We start from the raw sequence: 27,690 nt of genomic DNA, 5'->3' as shown, positions 1-27,690 counted from the left end.
ACCTATCTGAACACAGAATATGTTCAAAGGAACCAAATACAAAGTTGATTTTCGTGTCAGAAATATCACACACACACACACACACACACACACACACACACACATATATATATATATATATATATATATATATATATATATATATATATATATATATATATATATATATATATATATATATATGTGTGTGTGTGTGTGTGTGTGTGTGTGTGTAATGTTTGCCATGTACTTGTAACCATATACAGCAACTGTTACCAGTTATTAAATTTAGCTGTAAGGCTTGATTTCGTGACGAAAGTACTGAAACTAAGATCTCACAATTACTAGTACTGCTACATCTACAACTACTACTGCTACAACAACTAGTTTTTTATCAAAATGACACGAGAATGGTTTTGCTTTTGTATTAAATCACATTTATGGTAAAACTAAATCACATACAAACACTGACATTAGGTTTTTGATAGCTCATTAAATTACCCAGTAATTATGATAATTCCTCGATCCCTGGAAAGAAGAAACTGTGGACAAAAGGGATCAATTGCTTTGTCAACAAGTTACTTTCGAATTCCATTTAAATGTCGTTGTGTTTTCTGAGAACGAAGGAACCCCGATTCTAAAATTAAAAATAACATCAGCACTAAGAATAACTTATGGGAACATCCGATAAGTAATATATTGTCGGCCTTGAAACAGTAAACGGAAGAATTTGCACAAGTACAAATACCGGGATCATTGCAAGTTTTAAATCTAGAGCAGAAACAGAATGTAAGTTTTCGGGTAGAAAACAATAAACATTCGATTGATGAGAGGAAATATGTGAAAGATTGTATCTGTAAAAAATTTAATTGCTCGTATGCTAGTGTCTACCTGTTTATGAGAAGGACAATGAATTCAAATTAGGTAAGATCAAAACTCTCTCTCTCTCTCTCTCTCTCTCGTAAACACATGAAAAACTTACCTTGTTCAGTGGGCCATTTGAATGAGGTGAAAGTGAAACATCCAAGGTTGCACATGTAGCATTTGTAAAACATTGCTTTGTTACAATATAAAGAATTCTTAAATTGAAACGTCTGTATGTCTGCCTAACTTTTTGTCCTTTTTGTACATCATACATTTTGTTTGAATAATTGCTAAAATTTTCCAAAGTTAATTTCGCATAAGTAAATCTATTATTCCTTATGGTGGCATTAATATAACCAACTAGCCTATCAATCAATCATACGGGTCTGTGTATTCATCAAAGTCAATAAACAAACGCCAATCAATATGACAGTAACTTGTTTTCCTTCTCCGACGGAATTAATAGAGGGCATATTAACAAAGCCCTCACCATGCCCTGTGCTTACAAGTTGAATAAAGAAGATCCTGGAATATGTTCAATCTAATTTTAATATGTCGGTAAGAATAGTGGAAAAGAAATAAAAGATCATAAAATCGTCTGAAAATAAATCAGACAAACCAATATTTAACCACAAGCCTGAAATTTATCAAAACGCAAAAATTTAATTTTCACAATACAGAAAACAACACACATATCTGGTCGCCAGAAAGAATATACCGCTGTTTCTAGCATTTGTTTCTGTTGTTAGCGTTGTGATTTGCGTTTTTAAGAACATACATTTCCTCATTAATTACTTATTCTAGATTACCAAGGAGGTGTAACGTATTTCGCACAATGATATTCTTTTTCACCTTTTTAATTAGAGCGAGAAAGACAAAATTAACCACAAACTGTTTATATCATACAAATAGATTATTTCTATAAAAATAACAGGTTATACGTTATAGGGTAAAATTATCAGCCTGTGCTGGACCCCGTCTAAAATAAGGTAAAAACGGGCTCAAATTTTCACGCCATAACTACCCTAAATCAATGTTACTGTATTGTCTCGCAGCCACTTAGCAACTACTATAATAAATAAGCAAGAGAGAGAATCTCAGACGTATATTTAAAAAATCAGACAAACAAACAAAATTTTGCCCATGATATGTGCCGTTATTGCTTACGGCTTAATAGTACGGTCACGTGGTACTCATATGTTACCTATAGAAGATTGCTTGCATAACTCATATATTCGTTTTGCTGTAAGCTAATAATACACGATTGGGTGTTAGATTGAGCACAATGGCTAAACATAGGATTTATACCTACACGTAACAAAACCCAGTTCCTGAAGTGTAAATATGTCAAGCAAATAACAAAAAATAGGGTTCGTCAATAGATCCAGTATTTCTGAACGTGTCGTGTTCATGACAACCACATACATCATTCAGCGATTTCTTCGAATCACAAGCACCACGAGAGATAGAGAGAGAGTGAGAGAGAGAGAGAGAGAGAGAGAGATAGAGGTATTGAATGTAGTTCGGTCCAATTGTATCTAATTTATATGCCACCCTCTCTGCTGTTATAGAAGATGGCTTGCATAACTCATAGATTCGGTTTGCTGTAAGCTAATAATACACGATTGGGTGTTAGATTGAGAACAATGGCTAAACATAGGATTTATACCTACATGTAGCACGTTCTTTTATAGTCTAACATGTATGTAGAGATAAATAAATAAATACATATACAAATAAATACATGGAAGAAAACTAAATATATCAGTACAAATGCGATGTTTAAATTGAAATTAAGAACAGGTTTCTTCTGGCAACTCAAACGGAAAATAAATCGAAATTGTTTCTTCTTGAAAGTCATTCCACTTTTATAAGAAGACGCACTACATGAAATGTGTGCATATGCTACATTCAAAGTTTGTTCTTCGCTTCAGTTAACGATATCTTCCGAAAGAACACATCAGTTTCGTTACGAGCCACCGCTTGTCTGTACTGGTTTAATGTTATTTAATCCATACCAATATTCATGTTTCGCGTGACTGAATTTTGTCTTTAAGCTGTGTCCGATACCGGCCATGCTATAATTTTGGATAATCAATTTTTAAATATAAATAACACACTTAACCGTTATCAAATACATTGTTAATGATAAGAGTTTCACTTAGTACATCAATGTATGTGTTTATGAGTGTGTATTTGTGTTGATGATACCCTGGAATATGAGATTTGCAATTTTATTTGCATTCAGTATTCTGTAATGATCAATACGAAACTATTATAGTTTCAATTGTTGCTTTTTGTTTCAGATGATTGTCTCAAAATAGTCGAAAGTAAGATAAGTCTCTTCCTTGTGTCAAATATCCAAGTTTGTAACAAGCTTTCTTTTCATGTACACTGTTCAGAGTTCTCTATTAAAATAAAAAGAGCTCTATATTTCTCACTAAACTGTGATATAAATAATACACTTTTATGATGAATATAATTAATGCCATTAAAAGGAAATGCCATATTAATGTACTTATATGTATAGTAGATTGTTGCCTGTTATAGTCTGTATGATTCCTATTATAACCCAGCTATTAATGTTGCACTCGAAATCCACTAATCTGAGCAAAGTTTGAACAACACAAAAGTCGGTTAAATGTATGTACATAATTACACAAGACGCTTTATGTTTATGCATTAATGTTTGTTATGCAGCCAAGTTTGACTTCAACAAATTTATATACATGCTGTTCTTTACTTAACATCACCTGCATTTGATATATTATGCATATATCAATTTCGTTATTTCTTATTTTCGTTCTTTCCTTGTGTAAGAGTCGCAAACTTATGTCCAGTCTATAACTACGGTAACCTTTGTGGGTACAGATAATAAATTTAAAATAAAACATTTTACATCCTTTTTTCCTTTCCATAAAACAGACAAAGTAATATGATGATATGGATCGTCCCCCATTTTTGTATACTGCATAATCCAAGGAATGTGTGAAACGAAGACAAACTGTAAAATGCGTCAGTAGCAAGATGTTCCATTTGAAATAGGAGATCTTAGCTTTTAGTATGTGAGATATCATTCGAAGAAGGAAAATAAAGGCTAAAACGAAAATTTAAAGGTCTGCAGGAAGTTTAAAAATATCTCAGAATTCACAACCAGATGAATTGAAAACAATTTGTGTCATTATCCACATAATGGATGTCAAGCAGGATCCTGAAGAAACTCAAGGAGAAAAGGCTGAAAACACTCAATCTAAGCTACAGAGTATAGGGTGTAACTCAGACATCAGTGTTGTTGTAAAGAGAGATCAGCCTGCATTGGGCCAGGTGAGCTCGCCGTCATCTTACGACATTGCTTCCTCTGTATTCGGCTCTCCTTTACCAGCATCATCATCTTCTATAATGGATGATATCCAGGTCTGTGAAGTGGCTGGGAATGATTTAGAGCACATCACCTTGCATCAACAACTCACATTATATGACCACAGCTGCCCAACAGAAAAAAATCAGGAAGTAAACAAAACACATATAGACGATGGTGTACCAAAACCGCAACGAAGATTCGAAGACACTGTTCATTTAACGAAGATTTCTGGCGATTCCTTTGGGACAAATGGTGAATCCAAAACTTTAGAAGAGCAAGGTTTCCTAGCAGAAGGTGTTAGCAAAGAAGATGAGAAGAAGATATCTGTTGATAATAATACTCACCAACCGAAAGCAAAAAACTCGGACACTGACCAGTTGAATGATACTGATTCAGAATCCAGCAACGTCATGGTCGCATGCGGTGGCTTAGAAGGACAACCAAGAAACTCAGCTTCTTCATTAACAAATGTCCAAGTAATGGAAAATCAGGCAGCTGTCTGTAAAAAGAGCACGGTAAACGTCTTACATGTAGAAATTAAAAGAAATATGTTAATGCTCAGAATCTCGTACGTGATTTCGAAATTAAGGAAGAATTAAAACAACTCTGAAGTAATTTTCAGAACAAGTCTATTATTAACCTGTCAACAAACATATATTCTATTATTATATACTAACTATAGATACAGTCTGATACACCTATTTACGCATTGCATTCCGTTATATAAAGTAATCATATTTCTCATGTATATGCATAACTTATTCTCATCCAGTACCAATATTATTTTGAAAGTTTGTTCTCTTACCTTTCGTTTATGTAGCAAGTGCAAAATGCACAGTAAGAACATCCCATGATGATACTTCCGTAAATAACATGAAACCAATTTCTTACGTGAGACAATCGTTTGCATTTTCTATATAGAAGGTGACAAGTGATGAAAAACAAATCTACGAGCTTTTAGAGACAGGTAGACAACATCTTTCAAGTGGAAACAGGGATCTTGCAGGGGAGCTTGTAACTAGTGCTTACAATGCCCTAGAAAATATGGCTGGCAATGTAGAAGATAACGTCGTAGCAGAGGGGTATGACACATGCTCTGATCTATTTGTTTGCGTAAGTATTAAACAGTCTCACCTTGTTTTGAACAAAAATCTACAATAGTATAACATGTTCAGCACCTTTTCAGTACCATTGGGAATAATGAGCCGGTGTACCTTAATTGTTCTCTTTATAACTTAAGGCAATAAAAACTGCAAGAAGCATTATTACATTTTTATATCTTTTTCTGTTCTGTGGCGGTTGGGAGGGGTCAGATCAAACTAACCAATACCCGATGCTGCTTTTCATGAGATTATTAGCTGTACATTTTCTGCAAATAGAACTTTGTTATCTGTCAGCAAATGTTATATTCAAGCAAGACAGGTATACGTATACACCGATTGTTTTCGCATAGCAAAGGCGATTCATCCAGGGAACTCCAACCGCCTTGGTGGCCTAGTGGTTAGAGCGTGCGCCTTGGATGCGGGATGTCGTGGGTTCCATTACTGGCTAAGTCATACTAAAGACTTGAAAAAAATGGTACTAACAGCTGCCTCGCTTGGCGCTCAGCATTAAGAGGTTAGTATTAGGACTGGTCGGCCTGGTGTCAGGATAATGTGACTGGGTGGGACATCATGCTAAATGTCTGCGTCATGATGCTACATGTCTGCGTCATGATGCCACAGTGCTAGACGTCACTATAAACTAAAAAATGCAGACACCGTAGCAATATGACTGAAAAATTGTAAAAGCGATGTGCTTTCTATATTTACTGAAATTATATATTATCAACAGGTCTTTTAGAAAATTTTTAAACTTGCGGCGATTGATTAATGCTGTTTGTCTCGAAATATGTTTTCGCTTGTTATGTGCATTCCTATATTAATGTGAAGTTAAAAATAAACCAGCGTCTTCACCGTATACACTTATTTTGTTTATAGGTATGTTTAAATATTATTTTCTTCTGTTCAGATTATTTTTTTATGTTCAGATGTTGCAGAATTAAGATAAATGATCCATACATTAAATAAATAAGATACTTTCGCAACAACGTATTTTCCTGCACGACGGTTGCGTCTTTTGAAGCACCGCTATTATATTTTCGTAATCTATGTATCAGTATAATACAGTACCTCCTTTTATTTTATTACGTACAAGAAGTCCCGGAAGTCTGGGGAATGCATATGAGACCAATCTTTCATATTCATCTCCGGCCGCAGGCTAAGATTTTGACTTCAGCTTACCAGGGACTAAATCATTCTAACACTGCTATTGTGTGGTAAATAAAGCGGATGACATTGGGACACTATTTAACGTATTTAATGATAGAGAATATGGAACTCTTTGGGAAACTGAAATGAAAGATGAGTCAGAATAAAAAAATGGTGCACTTTTGTCTTACTGGTGTTCAAAATTTCGATCTCATTTAAGAGAGTATCGCCTTATAATACCCGTTAAATGAAACCACTAGCAACAATGCGTCTTACGGAATATTTTCGAGCTGTGCCAGTCAAGTGGGATGCTAAATCGTTCCTATCTTTCACCCTCCCTGGCAACAATAGGATAGAAGAAGAAATACGTTCCCTAATATGTGTAAATTAATAATATTTAAGAAATAAAGCGATTTCTCTTGAGTTCGTATTAACATGCACCAATCTTCAGACATAACGAAAGTACTTGCTTTATTGGACCATTTTTCAACTCATTATGAAATTATTTTCAGCTTGGGAGAATAGGTGCTGCAGTAAGAAGTTTTTATCGAGGTACGTTGCTATTTACAGTAGTTTATTACATAGGTATGCTTTGCAACAGAAAATAAGAGCAAACAATTATTACAAAGTTTAAAGGAATTTTGTATGTTAAAAACTCTTTCGTTATTAAATTGTCGAAAAGTCAGGGACGTAATTTAGATGATACGGTATATATTTGCTGATAAGTCAGAACTCACTGCAAACAGTATAGACACAGATCTGCCGTCCCAATATCCTCCCGAAGATCCGGGTCTATGCTGCTTGTTTGGACTCATCAGTATTACAAACAACAGCGAGTCTGTTCAGCCGATGCATTATGCAAAGACATATTGATGTATGTTGTTTGAAGTTGGATCGGACTTATATGTCTGTATATACGGTAATATCACTGTATAACTCTAACGACATTAACGGCTTTCCGTTAACTTTATATCGATTTAAAGTACTCTGACCGTGACTATTTCGCTAAATAGAATTATAATATTACTAGTTTATGCATAATTTTGCGAGCTCTTGAGTATATTGGAAAATATATCGTTATGTTACTTGAATTCACCATACATAATTCATTTAGACTTTTAAAATCAAAATACACTTTGGAATATATTCTTGGTATAATATCTTGACTTTTATGTCTTACGCTTTTGGTTGACATGTAGATTTAAAAAAAGTTTTAATGTTTGTGAAATATGACAGATACAAAAATTATATTTTACTTACATGATCAGGTGTGGAATATCAGACAGACTGGGAGATAAATGGTCACATCTTTAAAGCCGCCGGATTGTGGGCTTTAATGTTTGGAATGTATATACCTTTCCGTGAACGAGTAAGTAGAGATATGCATCTTATTTTATACTGTTTTGAGGATTTTCCTAATTCTGACAAACCATTTCAATCGTGCACTAATATGGCTAATCTGAGAATAAGCAGCTTCCAAAATATATTTGCATTATTTTCGCAACATTTTCTATAAAATTAATGGACTTCAAGTAATTATCCTACTTTAATTTCTTCCCATCATTTTTAATTTGGACTGAGATGTTACATAAAATTAAATGTTTAAAATCATCTAACATATGAGCCCGTCTCTTTACCTGCTAAGCTTCCTCTGCTCTCGTGAAATTCAACAAATTGATTGTTTGGCAGAGTATAACAACATGTAACGATGATGAGACCTTAACATTTGTTCACACTTTCAAGGATTCACATTGTTCTTATTTGTGTGAGTTGCACATTTTTTCCAACACCGTAGACCCGATCTATTTTAGCACAATGCTCTGGCAGATCTGAGTCTATTCAGCTTACATGAAACCAAAATCAGAACGAATAGTAGACTTTGATATGACGACGCGTTGTGCGATGTCCCATGTGTGGATACTCTAATCGCAATTGAATTTTCTTGATAACTTAAATTCTTAAATTACGGTGAATAGGTTTCATTTCAATGACGTTTGAAAAGTTGTAGAAGAATGAATAGTTTTACTGCTAAATAAATGATGATTTTAACGAGCATTATTTTGGTGTATTTCATTGTCAGGAGCTGGAACTGCTTCTACAAGAACTCGAAACTATTTCGGAGAATCTTGAGAACAAAAAGATTTGGGAAAGATGCTTGGCTGTTTCCAGTGATCTATTCAGATACTACCAATTTTCTGGTCGCAATCCGCTCTGGAGTAGAGATTGTATCAGTGTCGGTATGAAAAGATCGGCCCTTCGCATGGCCGTGTGTACGTATGAAATGGTAAGACGATATTTCGTTTAATGCTACATTAAAATTATTAAATATGTATCAGTTACTATGGGTAACTCTTTTAATACCCCAGGGAAGAGATAGATGAGATTGACTTGGAGTTTGTTATATCAGTAAAGTTCAATGCACAGTTATATAGCTATAATTATATGTAAAATTGCCTGCCGCAGATATGTATAATTATGCTCTCAAACGCATAACGTGTCATATTAGTTTGTATCACGGCATGAAATCATGCATATACGTATAAACGTATCATATTAGTTTGTATCACGGCATGAAATCATGCATATGCGTACACAGCACACGATAGGCTATACATGGCGGTAAATTTAATGGTGGAGGAAGAACCCGGGAAAACCCCGGAAAGAACAATCGACCCACGAGAAGCTACTGACAAGCTTTCTCACATACCCACATTGGCTGAGACTCGAACCCACGCAGACAGAGGTGAGATGGCAGTGATCCGTAACGGAGAGCGCTTTAGCCCACCCGGCCACTCGGGGCACCCTTGTGGGTTATGATGCATCTACTGTATGTACTCGGTTGTAAATAATATGACACGTCAGATTTATTTATTCAGTAGTAAATATTATACCATGTCAGATGTATGTACTCAGAAGTAAATAGTACACTACGTCAGATGTGTGTAATAAGAAATACACATTTAACCACGTCAGATGTTTGTACTCAGTATTAAATACTATACCACGCCAGATGTATGTACTTAGTAGTAAATATTATACCATATCAGATGTATGTACTCAGTAGTAAATAGTATATGATGTCAGATGTATGTACTCAGTAGAACATATTATACCATATCAGATGTATGTACTCAGTAGTAAATAGTATACCATGTTAGATGTATGTACTCAGTAGTAAATAGTATATCATGTCAGATGTATGTACCCAGTAGCAAATACTGTCTCATGCCAGACGTATGTACTCAGTAGTAAATACTATACCATGTCGGATCTATGTACCCAGTAGTAAATACTGTCTCATGCCAGACGTATGTACCCAGTAGTAAATACTATACCATGTCAGATGTATGTACCCAGTAGTAAACACTGTCTCATGCCAGATGTATGAACTCAGTAGTAAATAGTATATCATGTCATATGTATATACTCAGTAGTTAATAGTACACCATGTCAGATGTATGTACTCAATAGTATATAGTATACTACGTCAGATGTGTGTAATACGTAATACATATTTAACCAAGTCAGATGTTTGTACTCAGTATTAAATACTATACCACGCCAGATGTATGTACTTAGTAGTAAATAGTATACCATGTCAGATGTATATACTCATTAGTAAATACTATATCTTATCAGATGTATCTACTCAGAGGTAAATACTATACCATGTCAGATGTATGTACTCAGTAGTAATATTATACCATGTCAGATGTATGTGCTCAGTAGTAATATTATACCATGTCAGATGTATGTGCTCAGTAGTAAATAGTATATGATGTCAGATGCATGTACTCAATAGTAAATGCTATACCATGTCAGACGTATGTACTCAATAGTAAATACTTTATCATCTAAGATGTATGTATTCAGTAGTAAATAGTATATGATATCAGATGTATGTACTCAGTAGTAAATAGTATATGATGTCAGATGCATGTACTCAATAGTAAATGCTATACCATGTCAGACGTATGTACTCAATAGTAAATACTTTATCATGTAAGATGTATGTACTCAGTAGTTAATAGTATATCATATCAGATGCATGTACTCAGTAGTTAATAGTATATCATGTCAGATGCATGTACTCAATAGTAAATACTGTACCATGTCAGATGTATGTACTCAGTAGTTAATAGTACATCATGTCAGATGTATGTACTCAATAGTAAATAGTATAACATGTCAGCTGCATGTACTCAGTAGTAAATAGTGGACCACGTTGACTGCTTGCACCCAGTGGTAGATAGTATGTTACCGCAGATGTATGTACCCATTAGTTAACAGCATTATACATAATTACATGTCCTATAATCAAAATTATATGTAATTTCCTTATGATATTATAGGGACGAATATCAAAACTTTATTTAATAAAAGCTTCATAAAAGAGAAAGACTACCCACCCTCTTCAAATAATCTGCAATTGATGTACAGTTTGATGTGTCTTTGATCTCATTTATTAATAAATTTACATGGAAAATGGGCAAACTAATTAATTAACAAACTTAATATCACGCTGACATATATATTCTTTAATACAAGATTCTGGGAATTATCGAATTTGAATTCTTAAGAATTTATGACAAACTTGATTTGTTTTGTGATTAGATATTAATGTAAATACAGAATTGATAGTATAATATGATGTGAATGAAAAGTAACATATTGTAGACAATATTAATAGACTAGCATATGGATGTAGATATTTGCTAATTACAAGCAATATAAATTTAAGTGTATTGATTAACGTACATTGGATGATTAATTCGTCTAACATGTGTTTATGACTAGTCAACAGGTCCAAGATATTGCTGAAATTGTTACATAAATATAATTGAATTCCATGTCATTTTTCAGAGGGATTTCCAAGCTGCTATTACGAATTGCAAAGTCGGTATGTACTTATATATACATGAAAGTATGCATGTCTGTCTGTGTGGATAGACGATAGAATAGTGCAAGTCCTAATTAACAAGTTATACCTTTTAGGGTATATGTATGTATCCCGAATAGCGTATAAACAAGAATACATTTACTATATATATATATATATATATATATATATATATATATATATATATATATATATATATATATATATATGCTTTGTATGTCCATTTTGATTGTATTGTTGCATTGGTACACTTTCTAATAAAATTTTTAAAACATAACTATCATCTACAAATACATTACCTTTGTATATTGTATTTTAGTTCTGGAGGAACTAAGTGACTATGATTGCTTCTCTGCTCTACACCTGTGGACCTTGTCCTTGAAGGAAATGAAGAAATACGATACTGCGCTGAAAAAAGCGGAAAGTGCTTTGGGCTGTTGCAAAGTGAGAATTGTTTATTTATGTCTATCATTCTTGCGAAAGAACATATTATTTAGTTCAAGAGACCTTGAGCTGATTGTGTTTGTTAAAGAAATTAATTTCCTAAGCTATATCCTAACAAAAGATCCTCAAACCTGTACAGTCGCAGTCGATACAAATTATACTATAGAATGCCAAATAAGTTTGAATATTGTAAGAATTTAAAAAAAAAATCAAATTCTAGTACTTTTTGACGACCTGCGTTTTTCTCTTATTATGTAGATGTGTTTTCGTCAGTAATATATATATATATATATATATATATATATATATATATATATATATATATATATATATATATATATATATATATATATAATGCCATAATGTTAAGACGTTTCGTGTTGCATGTAGTATCTCAAAATGAACACACCTTAGTAAACATCCTCTGTAGTGATAGATAACTACAATTTTATGATAATAACTCACATAACATGAAGAAGTTGTTCGTAAAATAGGAGGGAATTAAAAGTAGATACTAAAGGTTACAAACATGCTCTGCGTGTCGCACCTGCCAAGCACGCATTATTAAGTTAATCATGATAATTTCATTTTACTAAAGTAAAATAGTAAAATAAATGTCCATTACTTTCACTGCATGTTCCTGGAATCAGGGAATAAAAGGCGTAGTTAGGAAACGAAAGCTGAACCAGATTGGGATGTTCACTTATTTGTGTACGGTAGCAAACAATATGGCGTACACGGGGATGTATTTGCAAAAACAAGAGTAGAATACATCTCAATATTTACAAGATGGAAAGTTTTAAAAGTTCTGCATTCTACTGTTGATGTGATATCATGTCTCAACTCGTACACCAGCGTACTGCAGTAATGCCAAATTTGAACTTGAAACAAATGTTCCCACTCAAATCAAACGACACCATTGAAAGCGCATATTTTTTTATATATATTTTCTTCCAGTCTACAGAAGACAGACATAAAGTACAAGATCTCATAAGTGACTTGCAAAACAAACTTGATCAACAAGAGGAAAATAAGGAGAATGATTCGTCTGAATGGTTGATTGGTACGAATGTTGGCCAAGACGTACAGGTACAAAAATTTAAATGTATAACCAACTTTAAATTACGATTTTTGTTGTAGCAATGTATATGTTATTACAATAGTAAACACTAGTTAAGTAGATAAAAATAAATGTAATTTAAAAATATAACTTGGATTAATAAATTATTTAAAGTTTCATAAAGGTAATTTTCTAAGATGCCATGATGTTAAGAGTAATACTTGACATGTATTTTGTTTATTCGTAATTATTCGAACAATATTGTAAATACTTTATAGATGTTATGGGATTTCTCAAATTTGCACTATGGCGGGCACGTGCAGCCTAGACCTACTATCTGATTTTATCAATATAGGTTTACGTCACACGGGTACATTTAAAAATCGCTATTCGGCTCGCGGCTTGGAGGAAGCTGCATATGCCCGCACTGTGGTGTACAATAAAATATATTTGTTGACATGCTACATGTGTTAATAAGCTTTGATTACATTTTGCAGATAGTATTAGCATAAGAAATAATTGTACCATTAAGTATGTCTGTATCATTTCAAATTTGTTGTAATACGTTATATCTAGGTTTTATTATTAATTGCTTGCATATGGTAAGTTCAACAACACGTGCTCTCAAGATGAAGACGCAATTGACAGCGACCGAACATTTCTGAAAGGTCAGATGACTTTCTTTATATACTTAAAAGACGTCAGCTGAGTTGTAATCAACACTGAAAGTACATCCTACGCACGAGAAAACTTACATACGGTACATAACATCTTTAATTATAGCAAAAGGAAACAAACGTATATTATCTGACTTGTGCTAAAAGGATATCGTCAAAACATGCACTGACGGCATAATTCATTAAGTATATCATTTGAAGAAAGAGTTGATTTAATTGCATCTGGGTTGATTGCATTATATGCATTTATTCGAAATTTCAAGATGTGTCTATACTGGCCAATTTGAAAGTTGTGGGTTATACTACTGTTTTTATTCTTTTTTAATGCTTAGGAAAAACAAAGAGCTGAGGATGCAAAAAGTACACATCTGAGGAGACCCAAGAGACACAGGCGTGCGTATTTTATAATTGCATTTTCATTACAAATTATTCTGAATATTTGTTCCTTCGGCAGGTATTTTTCGGTGCTTCATTTGAATACATGTGCAGCATCCAGGTTGAATGGACATAGATTTAGCCTCTAAGTAATACATACCCACATACATTTCTAGAGTTTGTCCTGAAGGTAACAATGGTGATGAACCGAAGGAGAAATCTTGAAAATTAAAGCGAATTAGAAAAATCATGTAAATTTCTAAATCACTAAAAACTTACCAGGAAACCTTCATGTTAGGTACATATATTCTACTTTACATTCTGAGATGCATACCATGTTCTACACGAGTCGCTGTCACGTGCGTAGAGTTGCGTGGCAATTTATTTGTAAGCGCCTGGATATTTTTTATTCGAGAGGCAAAAGACTGTAAGCCTGGAACCGACAGACAGACACTTTTAAGTCCATTTAAAAGCCAATATACTTAATAGTGCAAATATTTTATATGATGAATGAATACATTTACACTATTACATTACTGGACGACCTATATATTACATTACAATTCCTCTATGTTGCAGAGTTACTGAATTTTCATACTAGAAGCACACAGGACAACTTTTTTTTATTACCTGTTTTGTTTCTGAGAAAATTAAAATTTCCCCAGTTTCATATCATTCTGTGCTGTATGTGCTTTCTTGTATACTTGTACGCATGCGTAGCAACTCTTCCCAGACTGCTCGAGATAGAGAAATCACATTTCGGGATTTGATTAAGGCACAAGTAGTTCGTCCTAGTCAGTGGGTATATTAAAATTTTCATCCACTACTAGTGAACGACTATGGAGTGAGTGTTGCGAAAAGGGGATGGAATACTTGGAAGAGCGTGCTTATAGAATATGCGGCATCACTCCAGATTTTAATTACAATTCTGGTTAATTTTGCAATCTATTCTATTTTTGCAGCAAAGCGGAGAGAGAAGTCACCAAAAGCTATTGAAACTAATGTCTCAAAGACTACTTCAACAGAAGGACATGATTTGGCAAAGTCTAGCACACATGAATCATTAGAATTCAATAACGGGTCAAAAATAATGTATGACAGTTCTAGTTCTAGCAAAGAGAGTCTTGGTAATGAATTGGATATTTCAAGCTCACATTCGGAAATAAGCACTCCTGTTCAATCAAGGAATGCAAGGCGCAGAAGGAGACAAAGGCACTCATCTAAAGCAAGTACATGCAGTGATCTCCGGCAACGATCGATCTCTTTGAATATCGAACACGATGACTCTGTACACTGGTCTGAGTCTGAAGATGACCATATCAATTGTAGTTCTGATAACATTTATTCAAACTTTGATTCATCTAGGGAAGACTTGCAGGTTGAGGACCAAATTGAAATTGATTCAACGGAAGAGTCCTATTTTGAAAGAAGTCGAATGTTCTTCAGTGAACAAAGCGATAGCAAAGCTGATGAAACAATGAATACTGTAGCATTGCTTCAAAACGGCATCAAGCTTGACGAAGACTTCTTGAAAAGTTTTAACGATAGATCACATCAGCAAAACTTTTATGAAGACGAAATTTCAGAAGAGGAGGTCTTAAGGAAACGTAGAGAGCATCCTAATCGATACAAAGAATGCATCCTCCAGATTGAGTCTTCGCACGTGGCATATTGCACACCTATGAATCAAAATGATAACATACGAAAAATTGAGATACTTGGGAGATCAAAAGCAGGACAGGCCTTCAGCGGTGACAGAGTGTGGGTTGAAATCATCGACAGGGACGAACCAGTGACACAAGAAGGAAAAACATTTGGCAAGGTCATAAGAACAAGTCAAAGAAATCGAAAAGAAAACATAAAGCACCCACTATATGTGTGTACGATGGATGATATGGAAAGCCACTTAATGAGGCCACTTTGTAAGACACTGCCAAAAATTCATGTACTAAACAAAAATATTTTGCGTACATGTCCAAAAGTAAAGAAATATAAAGTTGAAATATATAACTATAATCCTGTGTCGGAAACGCTAGAGTTTCAAAACTTGATTCACGTCTCACCGGAAGCGCGAAACAGCTATGTGTTTCTCGTTGTTTATATAGGATGGACAAGGCGACACATATATCCAAGAGGAGCTGTGATAAAGGTCCTACGCTGTGCCGAGGACCTTGACTCTGGAGTCCATCTGCTAGACATTCAGTACGAAGTTCCTGGACTTTACAGTTCTCAAACTGTGAAACGTGTCGAAAGCGTCATGAGCAGAAATGCGAATGCTGAACCAACAGACGCGTTGAGAACAGGACGAAAAGATTTAACAAATGTAAAAATATTTACGATCGATCCTCCAAACTCAAAAGATCTTGATGATGCTCTCAGTGTAGAGAAAGTGGATGGTCGCTTTCGAGTGGGCGTTCATATATCAGACGTAACGGCTTTTCTTCAGAAAGGGGATCCAGTCGATATGGAAGCACAACAGCGTTCAACAACATTTTATTCCGGAGTGAAGAGTCCACATCATATGCTACCCGAACCGTTTAGCCAGAATCTATGCAGCCTTTTACCTGGAAAATGCAGATTATGCATATCATTGTTCTTTTACATGTCAAAGGACGGAGAAGTAGTAGAACCGCCATTGATAGAAAAATCTATCATTAGCTCTTCAAGGAGGCTAACCTACCGAGAGGTTCAGGACATCATCAATGGAAATAGCGCAGAGTCCGATCAAAGTATACGAGATGATATAGATATTCTTTTTAAGCTCTCTACATTTAGGAGGAAACGAAGGCTTGGAAATTCGATGTATGACATGAATTTTGAATGGGATGAAGAAATTGATGACGATTTATTGTCTGAGACTCTTGAGGCACACTATCTCGTTGAAGAATTCATGGTTCTTGCCAATAAAACAGTTGCTGATATCTTGCTAAAAAAGTTTCCCAACCTGGTACCACTTCGATGCCAGAACCCACCTCCAGAAGAAGAGTTGCAAAAATGGTTGAAGAGACAGGAGAGAATTGTGGATTTGCTGTTTTTCCTTCAGGATAGACGTATTGCAAATTACAGAACAGTTTCTTTAGGGGCAACACAAAAACTCAATTCAAAGCATTTGATTGCTGTGCAGCAAAACGTTTTTGAGACATTGACCAGTGCATACAGTTCAAAAGCTTTGAAATATATGAGAACGGACGAACTGCATCCCTTACAATGCTTAGCGCGTCAGGAATGGTTTCAAATTCAGGAACATGCTGATTACAGATGCTCTGGATCATTGAAGAACAAATCAAAAGAAGGGAAACATTACACCTTAGAAATGTTTCCCTATACACATTTTACGTCTCCAATCCGAAGATATATTGATCAGATTGTCCACAGACTGCTTCACTGTGTTATCGATGGTAAGTCAGCAGTTTACACCCAGAAAGAAGTAGAGGAATTGTGTTTGAGAATAAATACCACAGCACAGAAAGCAAAGTCCTACCAGAAGAATTGCAAATCTTTGGCAATCGCAGAAAAACTAAAACAAAAACCGTCAAGTTACTATTGCATCATTGATGACGTTACAGAAACGAGTGTAAACTTCTGCGCTCCAGCATTAAAGTTTGTTCAGCGAAGCTTTCGCGAGTTGCCTTTCAGCTTACTGGACATAAGCTCAAAACCGATTTTCACGAAAGACACACAAACAGATCGAGAGATTGTAACGGTTGAATGGCAGAAACGCCTGTATCATACTTATCGTTCCTCCTCATCAGTCAAGAGGCAAATCTCAAGGATAGACCCAAATCAGCATGTGGTTTACGTGCCAAAGAAAGACTGGGTACGTGCTTTGCATTCAGCATTTAAAGGAAATGCAAATGAGATTTCGGATGCGTTGAAGAATATCACACCAGGACTTTATACTCTGCCCAGCTCCTATGATACTGTAGAAGATGTCAGCACGGAAACATGTGACTCAAAAATGATACAGCCCTATTCCAGGTTCAGCACTACGTTTTCACATGGACAAGTCGTGAAGGTTCAAATGACAGCAATTGCACGAAAAGGAATTCTTGTGCCATGTCCTCAGCTCTATGACGTCACCAGAAATGTGAAGTGTTGTCTACAGCATGCAGACGATCCGGTTAAATGGCTTTTTCGATATTCAACGAAGCCAACAATGGAAAGATATGACAACGAGAAAGAATATCTAGATAGATGGCTTCCCCTTGTTTTGATGGAAGCAGCAACTACTGCCTTACACAATGAAGGAGGTTTCACAATAAACAACCTCCCTGTACGATTTTCAGAGGTTAAAGGACAATTTAGACTAAAAACTGAATTTTGTTTCGAGCGTAATATAGAAATCAGCGGTCGTGAAGCGTATGGTTTGGCAGAGGAAACGGATGAAGACGGGGATAGTGAGAGCCAAGAAGAAAATGCCATTACTTCTCACGACTGGCTGTGTATAAGACATGCAGAGCCTGCCGTAAATGAGAGTCTGACTCCTAGTTCCATCAGGGTGACTCATGGTCAGATTACAAATGTTCGGAAGAGAAAACGTGCGGATGAGATATCTGTCGATTTTCAGATTCATCCGTTAAGTTCCTTTCCCGAAAACGTGAGAGTGGAAAGGTGCACAGTGGAACTACTTATGAAATCCGATGTTGATAGGTGCGTAAACATGTACAAATATTAATACAAAAACATCAGAGATAGTTCAATACCAAATATGATTTGTTTACTACATACATATTCTGACGTTGATGGAGTTAATATATTGCGGCTACTAAAAGGGTGCCAATCATAAACATGGTATCATATTTATTCTCAGTTTCATAACTATTTTTATCGCATATAATGCTCATGTCGTATAATATGGTTTCCATTGATTCTTTCATGTTCTAACAAAGAAAATGATTCCATTTTGTCTCATGAAAATGAACATGAATGTCGCATAATAGGCTGAAATATGATAAAGAGTTTCGCAGTTCTAAAAATTTCAGGGAATTATTACACGTAGAAAGCACCACAGACAGCACAAATGGTGGAGAATGTCATAGTAAGTTTTTGTGGAACATATCTCGTTGCTTTAAAGAAAATATTAGTTTGTGGTTTCTTCAAATAGGTATATATCAATTCTGGAAAACCTGAAGTTATGCATACCTTTAATTATACGTACTTATATATATATATATATATATATATATATATATATATATATATATATATATATATATATATATATATATATATATGTGTGTGTGTGTGTGTGTGTGTGTGTGTGTGTAATTGTTAATATTAAGCCTTATAGGTGTTATAGGTTTGTTCCATATTTCAGGCGAACCGAAATATATTTAAAGTGTCTCAACAAATCGAGTAAACTGGCAAAGAGAATCGCTTTGAACAAAAAAGTACCTAATTTAGGTAGGTCTATACAGATAGTGTCTTCTTTCATCAATAATTCCTTGTTTGTCTGGCAAGCAGGTAGTTTCATGTAGTTATCTGTATGAAAGTATATGTATCTGCAAGTCTGCTCCGAATAAAACCTGTTTTTGGTCAAGGGTGGACTTGTAAATGGATTCATAGACATTACCCTATTGTGTTTATTGACAAGTATACTAGCATCGAAGCACGAACTCATCGAGCTTACCATATCCGTCTCGCAATCTTGAAATATATTGATGTAGTTCCTTGTTCATACTCGCATTTTCATTAATTTAAACCTTAACAGATTTATATTTGCCTTGTCCTCAATCAACCTTAAATATTTTCAGTTTTAAAAGTATTATTAAAACTCATAGTTGAAGGAATTTATTTTGTTTTGGTTTCGTCTGTTTTAAAAATTCATGAAAAAGAATGCAGTTAAATAATGATAAATCCAATATTGGACGCAGCCCTTGTACTTGATTATTTGACGACGCTGGCTATTGTTTTGTTGTCACAAACTGATTTTCACCAGCCACGCGTCAGGACGATAGTGAACATAGTGGGTCTCACATTATGATAATTACATTTATTAAATTGTAAGACATGCACATTCTTAAATAATGTTGTCTTTAATTCTGCTTAATTCTTCATTTTTAAAGATTTTATTTTAAGCATAAGGTCTAACATTTTTTTAAATTAGACGCTCCAGTTCACTTTTTTATACCATCTTTATTCCTATCGAGTTAAATACCATTTACTGTGTCTAGGAACAGTTCCATCCGTATCGGCCCCTTCATTCTCTGAAACCAAGTATCACTTTCCAACATACAAAAAAATTTAATATGCATTATTCCAATCGTAATGGTAAACTGTATAATTATGCCTAATCGGTAACGTGTCTAATTTCTACGTATTATTACAAAAGCGGTGCATCTTGTATTTGGTTGCTGGAAACGTAAATGAAAATCACAACGAGCGGATGTTTTCTTCAGAATCAAGTAATATCTTATTTCCGATGCGTATTTGTCAGGTATCTGTGAAATGAGCTAACTGTATATGAATTTGTCTGGGAATATGTGTATTATATACTTAATATCTCATTGGAATAACATTAGCTTGGTTGTGTACACACATCTAAGAAATACAATATAAACATGTCTTACAAAATATGACACGTGACACTGTAACTTCTCCAGAGGCATAGCAATTCTGCCAATTAACAAAACTAAAACAATTATACATTTTCCAAAATTCAATAAACATATTTGTTTTTGCAGAAAAGGATCACCTACGTCTGGCAGAGAGACTAATTAGGGAGGAAGACCTTAATGTCGGAACACTTCCTAAAAACAATCATAAACAGCATGAAGCTATCACTAAAGCCCTAACATCAAGGTTTTCTCTCATCCAAGGGCCTCCAGGTACTGTACTACTATTTAATATCTAATACTAAGGGAAGATCGTTCAGAAGGTCTCTTACAATGATTATTGCATACGTTTCTTTTTTAATAAGCAAGACTGCTTACACATTTTCCTAAAAGAGACTCGTTATAGTTTCCTCTACATGTATGTCTGGGACTTTGTGGGTCTGTTTAATGCTGGTGTACCGATTTGCCATTCCCTCGTCCGTCAGATGATTCTATCCGAAACATGTATGGGAAATAACACTCCTGAATAAACAAACAAACAAACAAACAAACAAACAAAACAAAGAAAGAAAGAAAGAAATATTAACCCGTAAGTAAAGTTTGTTTTTAAGCAACAGTTCAGTTGTAGAGATCTAAACCGTTGATATGTTTATTAGAATGTATAAAATTACATATTTGTATGTAGCTGCACAAGGAAACAGATGCCACATAACTTTTGCTTTTCTGACCATATATGTGAATAGCAGCTCTAGTAAACTTCTAGTGTCGCTTTCAAGGAAATAATTTTAGCTGACATAAATTCAAGAGTCATTACTGACAAAATCACTGTACACTTTGATCAATAAGATTCAAGCGTACAGTCTCTACACGAAGCGATGTTGCTTTTTTTCTTTGTCGCTGTGTTGTTGCCTGATTTAAATTACAGATAGTGATGCGTTTGGTAATATCACGTCTTTCACATTTTGTTATATCTTATCGACTTGGAACTATTTTCGAAAAATATTATGTGAAGAACTATTATTAAATCGCGATGTGGAGCCAGTCTATTTTTTGTTTGCCTCTTGAAAGCCGGTTAGGAACTACTGTGTTCTCCTCCAATGTGCTGCTTCGTGTTTTTTTTTAACAGAAACTTCTCTTCATTCCTACGACATTTTAGAGATCGTTCGTTGACTCATTTAGGTAAATAAACGGATTTAGAATGCACTTCATATCCTCTAGATATTATTTATAAACAATACCCTTAATTAATTGGTCACGTCTTGACCTCTGAGGGCAGTACTTACCGACGACACAAATCATTAAAGAAGTACATTAAAATGGATATAAGCGGTTGACTTCACGTGTTCTTTATTGTATCCGTACACTCATTGCCCTTTCACTTTTTCGTCGTACTGTCAGATTACGAGACCATATACAACGTTTTGATATCATTTGCATTACGTTCCTAATTTTGGAACTTAATTATAGCGCAAAAGTGTAAATTTTTGCCACTTTGCAGGTACTGGAAAATCATACACAGGAATTAAACTGCTGTATCATTTCAGCAAAATCAACAAATGGTGGGAACGTGAAGGCAATACAAGAAAGCAAGTTCTTTTCTGTGGACCTTCTAACAAAGCAGTCGACCAAGTTACAAGTAAGTTTAACAAGACTTTTGTCCGAATCAAATGCTGGATTGAATTATTGCTTTTCGGGAAAGAAAATAGTTACCGTATTAAACATGTAAGAAATGAATGTTAAATCTAGTAGTAACATTGATATATATATATATATATATATATATATATATATATATATATATATATATATATATATATATATATATATAGGAAACCAATATTAAATTCTGTAATGAAATTTAGAAATAGAATATGATACCATGTACTAGTGTTAACCACAATCCCGTGCAAATAATGTGCACTTATTATGAACTCTGAGGTAGTCAGTGGGATGGATCCCCGACTCACTGCTACCTAAGTACGGGAAATAATAATAATAATAATAATAATAATACATATGAATTTGGTTTGTATTTTCAGTTTTACTTACGCAGTTATTTCTCTTAGGTCGACCCAAAATGAACACCCCTAGTTTTAGCGTCTTTATCCCTACATTAACCAAATATTGATGATTGCTCTGGGGCATAATAATCTTCATTTATTTCCATGTGTTATCGAGTACTGTCTGGCAAACCCTTACTTATACAAGAAATTTTAGACATTGCACCTGTTATATTTGCAACATTTCCAGCTGTCGCAATATGCATCAGTGTGGTACTTTCCTTAAATTCTGCTCTACTAATGGAGCCGGTATTATTGTCCACAAATGAAAACATGTTTATGGCCGAAGATAGATTATGCTCATTTTGGAAAAAAAGAGTAAATTTTAACATTTTTGAGGCAGGTTGTAAACGTAATGAAACGACTTCTAAAATATCGCCTTTACTAAAATATATTGCTGACCTAAATAAAAAGATTAACTTATGATAGTACGGCATCGTCTCCAAATTCAGGGCCATTATCAGAACCTATTTTTAAAAAACAATTTGCGTGGTAAGAAATATATATCTCGATCCATTCAAGAATGTGTTGTCCTTCTATATCCATATTCATATCTCAAGCAAAATATTTGAGATATTTCAATTTGCGTATGATATCATCTTTTCTACTAATAGCAAACAACGTAGATAAGGTGAAACAATGTATGTATGTATGTATGTATGCATGTATGCATGTATGTATGTATGAAATTAGAAACATATTGATTGAATTGTAATTTACACTTCTCTAAGTTATCCTGAAAACCTTCTTTTCTGTTGTTTTTTTTTTTGTCCTTACCATTTACTACTACCTAATTATCTTATAGTTTATTTTATATATTTTCATAACTTTGGTGTTGTAATTTTTTCAATAAATTGTCCAAAAGCAGAAAACAAGTATTGCTTGTTTCGGAATATTTACTGTTTAACATAAGTCGTTTTTGTTTCAAATAAAACACGAAACGATTGTTCATCGTCATTGAATTCAGCTTCCAGTTTAATGCACGTATAGTGATGACACATGCCGATACAAAAGATTATATACTCTTCAATTATGTAATTTAGGAAAAGCGCTCAGCATTACGAACTATTTATTCTAACTGAAAAATTTTATTCAAATAAAAGGTTTAAATTATATTCTCTGTAAATCTGTGGAATATTTGTCTGAATCTTCTTTGCTAAACATTTACACTATCTTGGCACACTTAAAGCAAGTTAATAAAGAAAGCAGTTCTGTAATATAACATGAACCCAAGGCTCAAAATCTCTAATAAAATATAGGAAACAAATACGGAGTAACAAAATGAAGTTATTTTTCCATGGATACTCAACAGATAAGTCAACTGTAGATCAATGTTCTTGATAATTGTCAAATAGATTGCAAATTCTCACAAGTTATTTTGATTTGTCCTTCTCTCAGAGTGGATGATCAACAGACTTGAGGAGCACTGTCCTAACATTGTCCGCATGTATGGAAGATCAATCGAGGCAGTCGAGTTTCCAATTCCAGGCAAAACTTTCCTGTCCAAACGGAGCATGCGTGAATCGAAAGCTTCTGAAGATATCGCAGAATTCTCTCTTCATCACCTCATTAGGAAGAAAGGAAAGAAATACGCAGAGGAAATCAATGCATTAGACAAGAAATTTGGACAACCTGATTATATTCTTGACTATAAGGAGGTTAAAAAATACATCCATATTTTGAGATTGGCAACTGTTGATGAGTTGAAGAGGCATGATGTTATCCTCTGTACTACAGCTGTTGCTTCAAATGCCAAATTTCTGGAAGGTGTGTGAGAGACATTTGTTATTTTCTTGAAAATCAAAGCTTTTCTACCTTTGTTAATTTATGCTACTGGCACGTAAAATTGCCATGTGGTAATGGTTACTTCTAGTGGCAAATTTGTGTATGTCAATTATGTTGATGAGGTTGAGAATAACAAACAATGAGTAATAGTTTCCCCATTCTATTTAAAATAAACTGACCGCAATTAATAGTTACACAATATTTGCCATTAACAACACCGTATCTTGTTACCTATGACACGTAGGCGATGAGTCTATAACAATTTACGTTTTAGTGCAAGTATGAAAGAATTTACACCACAAGCAGGGCAGGGTTGGAACGGGCTTAGAGCGAAAAGCGAAACTATTAATTCCTCTTCTGTCGCTTAAAACGTGTTTTCACAAACAATATTGATACAACATATATCAATATTAAATTTTTTTTCAAAATACACACACATGCACACAGATTAGTATCAATGATATTAATAGTACTTTATTGAAACCTCATTGTTTTTGGTCTACAGTTTGCTTTTTTTCTCTCACCTATTCAAGCCACGTGCAGAGCTGTATTATAGATTTCCACATGCTTTTGTGCTGCTTTTCATTAAAATTGTTTGCATTATCATACTTATGACATTAATATATCCCGATGTTATGTTATCTTCCTATGGAGACCGCTACGGTGGCCTAGTGGCCAGAGCGTCCGCCTCAGGTACGGTAGGTCGCAGGTTAGAACCCCGGTCTAGTCATACGAAAGGCTTATAAAAATAGTACTAAAAACTGCCTCGCTGGCGCTCAGCATTAAGAGGTTAATGTTAGGAGTGGTCCGCCTTGAGTCAGGATATTGTAACTGGGTAGGACATCATTCTACATGTTTGTGGCATCATGTTCCAGTGCTAGACATCACTATAAACTGCCATACACTATGACTGAAAAAATTGTTAAAGCTACTTTAAAAACCCACATCAATCACACACACACACACACACACACACACACACACACACACACTCCCGTCTGAGGATGAGATGCATTGACTGTTACTGTATGTTTTTAAAAACACATCTTTTTTACAACATAGATTTAATCCGTCAGAGACAGTTTAATAACACATGAGCTGTACTCTTTATTGACAATCTAACAGCTACAGTAGATCTAATGACTATTGAATGCGGATCTGAATGAATGAAATATGTATATTTTTACAGGTACTGATATTTATCAAATTATTATTGATGAGGCTGCCATGTGCCCTGAGCCACAGTGTCTAGTGCCAATTATTGCCACCAAAGCAGAACAGGTGGTACTGATAGGGGACCACAAGCAACTTCAGCCAATTATCAAATGCAGAGAGGCCGCTGAACTTGGCCTAAAGAAGTCTTTGTTTGAGCGTTATGCCCTGTCCAAATCCCTGGAAAGCAACAACGTGAAGTACACTCTCTTGGAATATCAGTATCGCATGGTATGTTGAATCTCTTTGAGACCTTCTCATGTCTGTATTTCTTAATTTGAATTTATATCTTTATTATTAATTTATTTATTAATTGTAATTTATATCGAATTTCAGTTGAGTAAATGTGCCGTTCATTATCTAATAGTGTGTACCGAGTCTACAGTAAAATCGATTGACCTTTAAGGTGAATGATATGTGTGATGATTCTGCCATTCAGGTTAGAGGCATTCGCTTTACCAGTCCGTCTAGATTTGAAATTGTATCAAAGACCTTTTTTATTCATACAATCATGACATTAGAACTATTATTTTACAAAGAAAGGGTAGAAACTTTAAATACTATTCAAACAAACATGATACATGCAAACATCGTGCGCATCTTACTGTAATTTTATTTATTTATTGATTTATTTGGAATATTTTGTTATTTACACTTGCAGAATCCTCGGCTCTGTGACTTTCCTTCACACGAATTCTATGAAGGCAAGCTTGAGACAAGATCTTCTTACCTATGGGAAGAAGGTCTATTTCTAAGAATGTGGCTTGACCAAGACCTCCCTCATGTTTTCTGCCACACAGAGGGAAAGGAGGAAGTATTGCCCAGTAGGACAGAGGAAGGGAATGAGCAATCCAGGAGCAACAAAACCGAAGTCGAACAGATAGTGAGTCCAATGTTCACAATACAATTTAAATAAATTTCAGGGTACAATTTCAAAGGACTTGCATATTCAATAACAGTATCTCTGATGTGTTTTGTCTGATCTAGCGAGAATCGGATTTCAATTTGCAAAGTAAAACAATGACTGATGATAATAATCAGTATTCATATTGACCCTTGGTCCTGTGTTTTCAAATCGCATAAACGTGGCTGCAAGCAAGGTCCACATGTTTCACCAATCATTCCTTAAAGCAAGCGGAAGTTCCAAAGTCGTGTCTGTCACAATGCATAACGACGAGATCACTCAAGTCACTGTGGAACTAGGCAAGTCAGATCACTATACATGTGACTAATAAATCAACATATAATAAAATAAAAAATTTGTTCTTGTTCCTTAGTTATATATATATATATATATATATATATATATATATATATATATATATATATATATATATATATATATATATATATATATAACTTAGTTCCTTAGTTATATATATATATATATATATATATATATATATATATATATATATATATATATATATATATATATATATATATATATATATATATATATATATATCTTTTAGGCTAATACTTCTAATATTGATATCACGTTAAAATTACTGCCATTCAGCATGAACAATTTCAGAATAGACCAAATTAATCGCAAAGAGCAATACTGAAGTAAGGTAAATGTGTAAATGTATTTTTATCTTATGTTTTAAAAGGTTAAGATTTTCCTCCACATGGTAAGAAAAGAGGGGGTGAAAAGTAATTGGATTAACGTTGTCTCACAGTACAATGCCCAATGTCACGAACTTCGGGAAGCTCTCAGAAAGGAAGGGTTCACCAAATCCAGCGTCAACGTGAATACCGTCGTGGCCAGTCAAGGTATATAATAATAATAATAATAATAATAATAATCATATTAATAATGCGGATTTAGTAAAGAGCATCTCCTTTAGAAGCGCTTTGCGCTTTATAATCTTAGATAAGACATAAAGACATATACAACAACAATAATATAAAAACAAACACCATGAAGGTACAAAAGAAAATGCAGACAATAGTTAAGGAAGTAAACATTATTAAGTCTGAAAGTCTGTTGTTTTGGTCAAAATAAATTAGCTGTAAAGACACCCTTGAATGAGATCACAGTGTCCTTGTGCCTAAGATATATGGGCAATCCGTTCCAAGTAGCATGGCATTGATACGCAAAAGAATGTTGTCCGTATGACTTCGTTTTAACAGTGGGCACAATAAGAATGCGAGTGTCAGAAAA

General features: G+C 34.4%; 1 protein-coding gene across 2 annotated transcripts in view; it reads left to right on the top strand.

Annotated features, from left to right (window-relative positions):
* The first annotated feature begins 730 nt into the window (after window positions 1–730).
* Window positions 731–27,690, top strand: part of LOC149806828 (3'-5' exoribonuclease HELZ2-like) — a 32,991-nt gene continuing 6,031 nt past the window's right edge. Inside the window, exons 1-19 of one of the 2 annotated variants that reach the window (XM_089958198.1) lie at window positions 731–903; window positions 3,150–3,173; window positions 3,769–4,719; window positions 5,126–5,317; window positions 6,966–7,005; window positions 7,722–7,822; window positions 8,534–8,737; window positions 11,317–11,353; window positions 11,673–11,797; window positions 12,755–12,886; window positions 13,867–13,927; window positions 14,872–18,559; window positions 19,227–19,312; window positions 20,593–20,736; window positions 21,962–22,099; window positions 23,922–24,290; window positions 25,498–25,751; window positions 26,182–26,403; window positions 27,137–27,299. In XM_089958198.1, coding sequence (XP_089814324.1) covers window positions 4,036–4,719; window positions 5,126–5,317; window positions 6,966–7,005; window positions 7,722–7,822; window positions 8,534–8,737; window positions 11,317–11,353; window positions 11,673–11,797; window positions 12,755–12,886; window positions 13,867–13,927; window positions 14,872–18,559; window positions 19,227–19,312; window positions 20,593–20,736; window positions 21,962–22,099; window positions 23,922–24,290; window positions 25,498–25,751; window positions 26,182–26,403; window positions 27,137–27,299 — 6,640 coding nt within the window. In that variant the 5' untranslated portion in view covers window positions 731–903; window positions 3,150–3,173; window positions 3,769–4,035. The remainder of the gene's footprint in view (window positions 904–3,149; window positions 3,174–3,768; window positions 4,720–5,125; window positions 5,318–6,965; window positions 7,006–7,721; window positions 7,823–8,533; window positions 8,738–11,316; window positions 11,354–11,672; window positions 11,798–12,754; window positions 12,887–13,866; window positions 13,928–14,871; window positions 18,560–19,226; window positions 19,313–20,592; window positions 20,737–21,961; window positions 22,100–23,921; window positions 24,291–25,497; window positions 25,752–26,181; window positions 26,404–27,136; window positions 27,300–27,690) is intronic. The other variant, XM_089958202.1, reaches the window with a different exon arrangement.

The sequence above is a fragment of the Sinohyriopsis cumingii genome, chromosome 1 (genome assembly GCF_028554795.1).
Source record: "Sinohyriopsis cumingii isolate HCF-2022 chromosome 1, ASM2855479v2, whole genome shotgun sequence".
Lineage (NCBI taxonomy): Eukaryota > Metazoa > Mollusca > Bivalvia > Unionida > Unionidae > Sinohyriopsis > Sinohyriopsis cumingii.
Note: the sequence above shows the minus strand (reverse complement) of the source record. Positions and strands in the feature narration are given on the sequence as shown.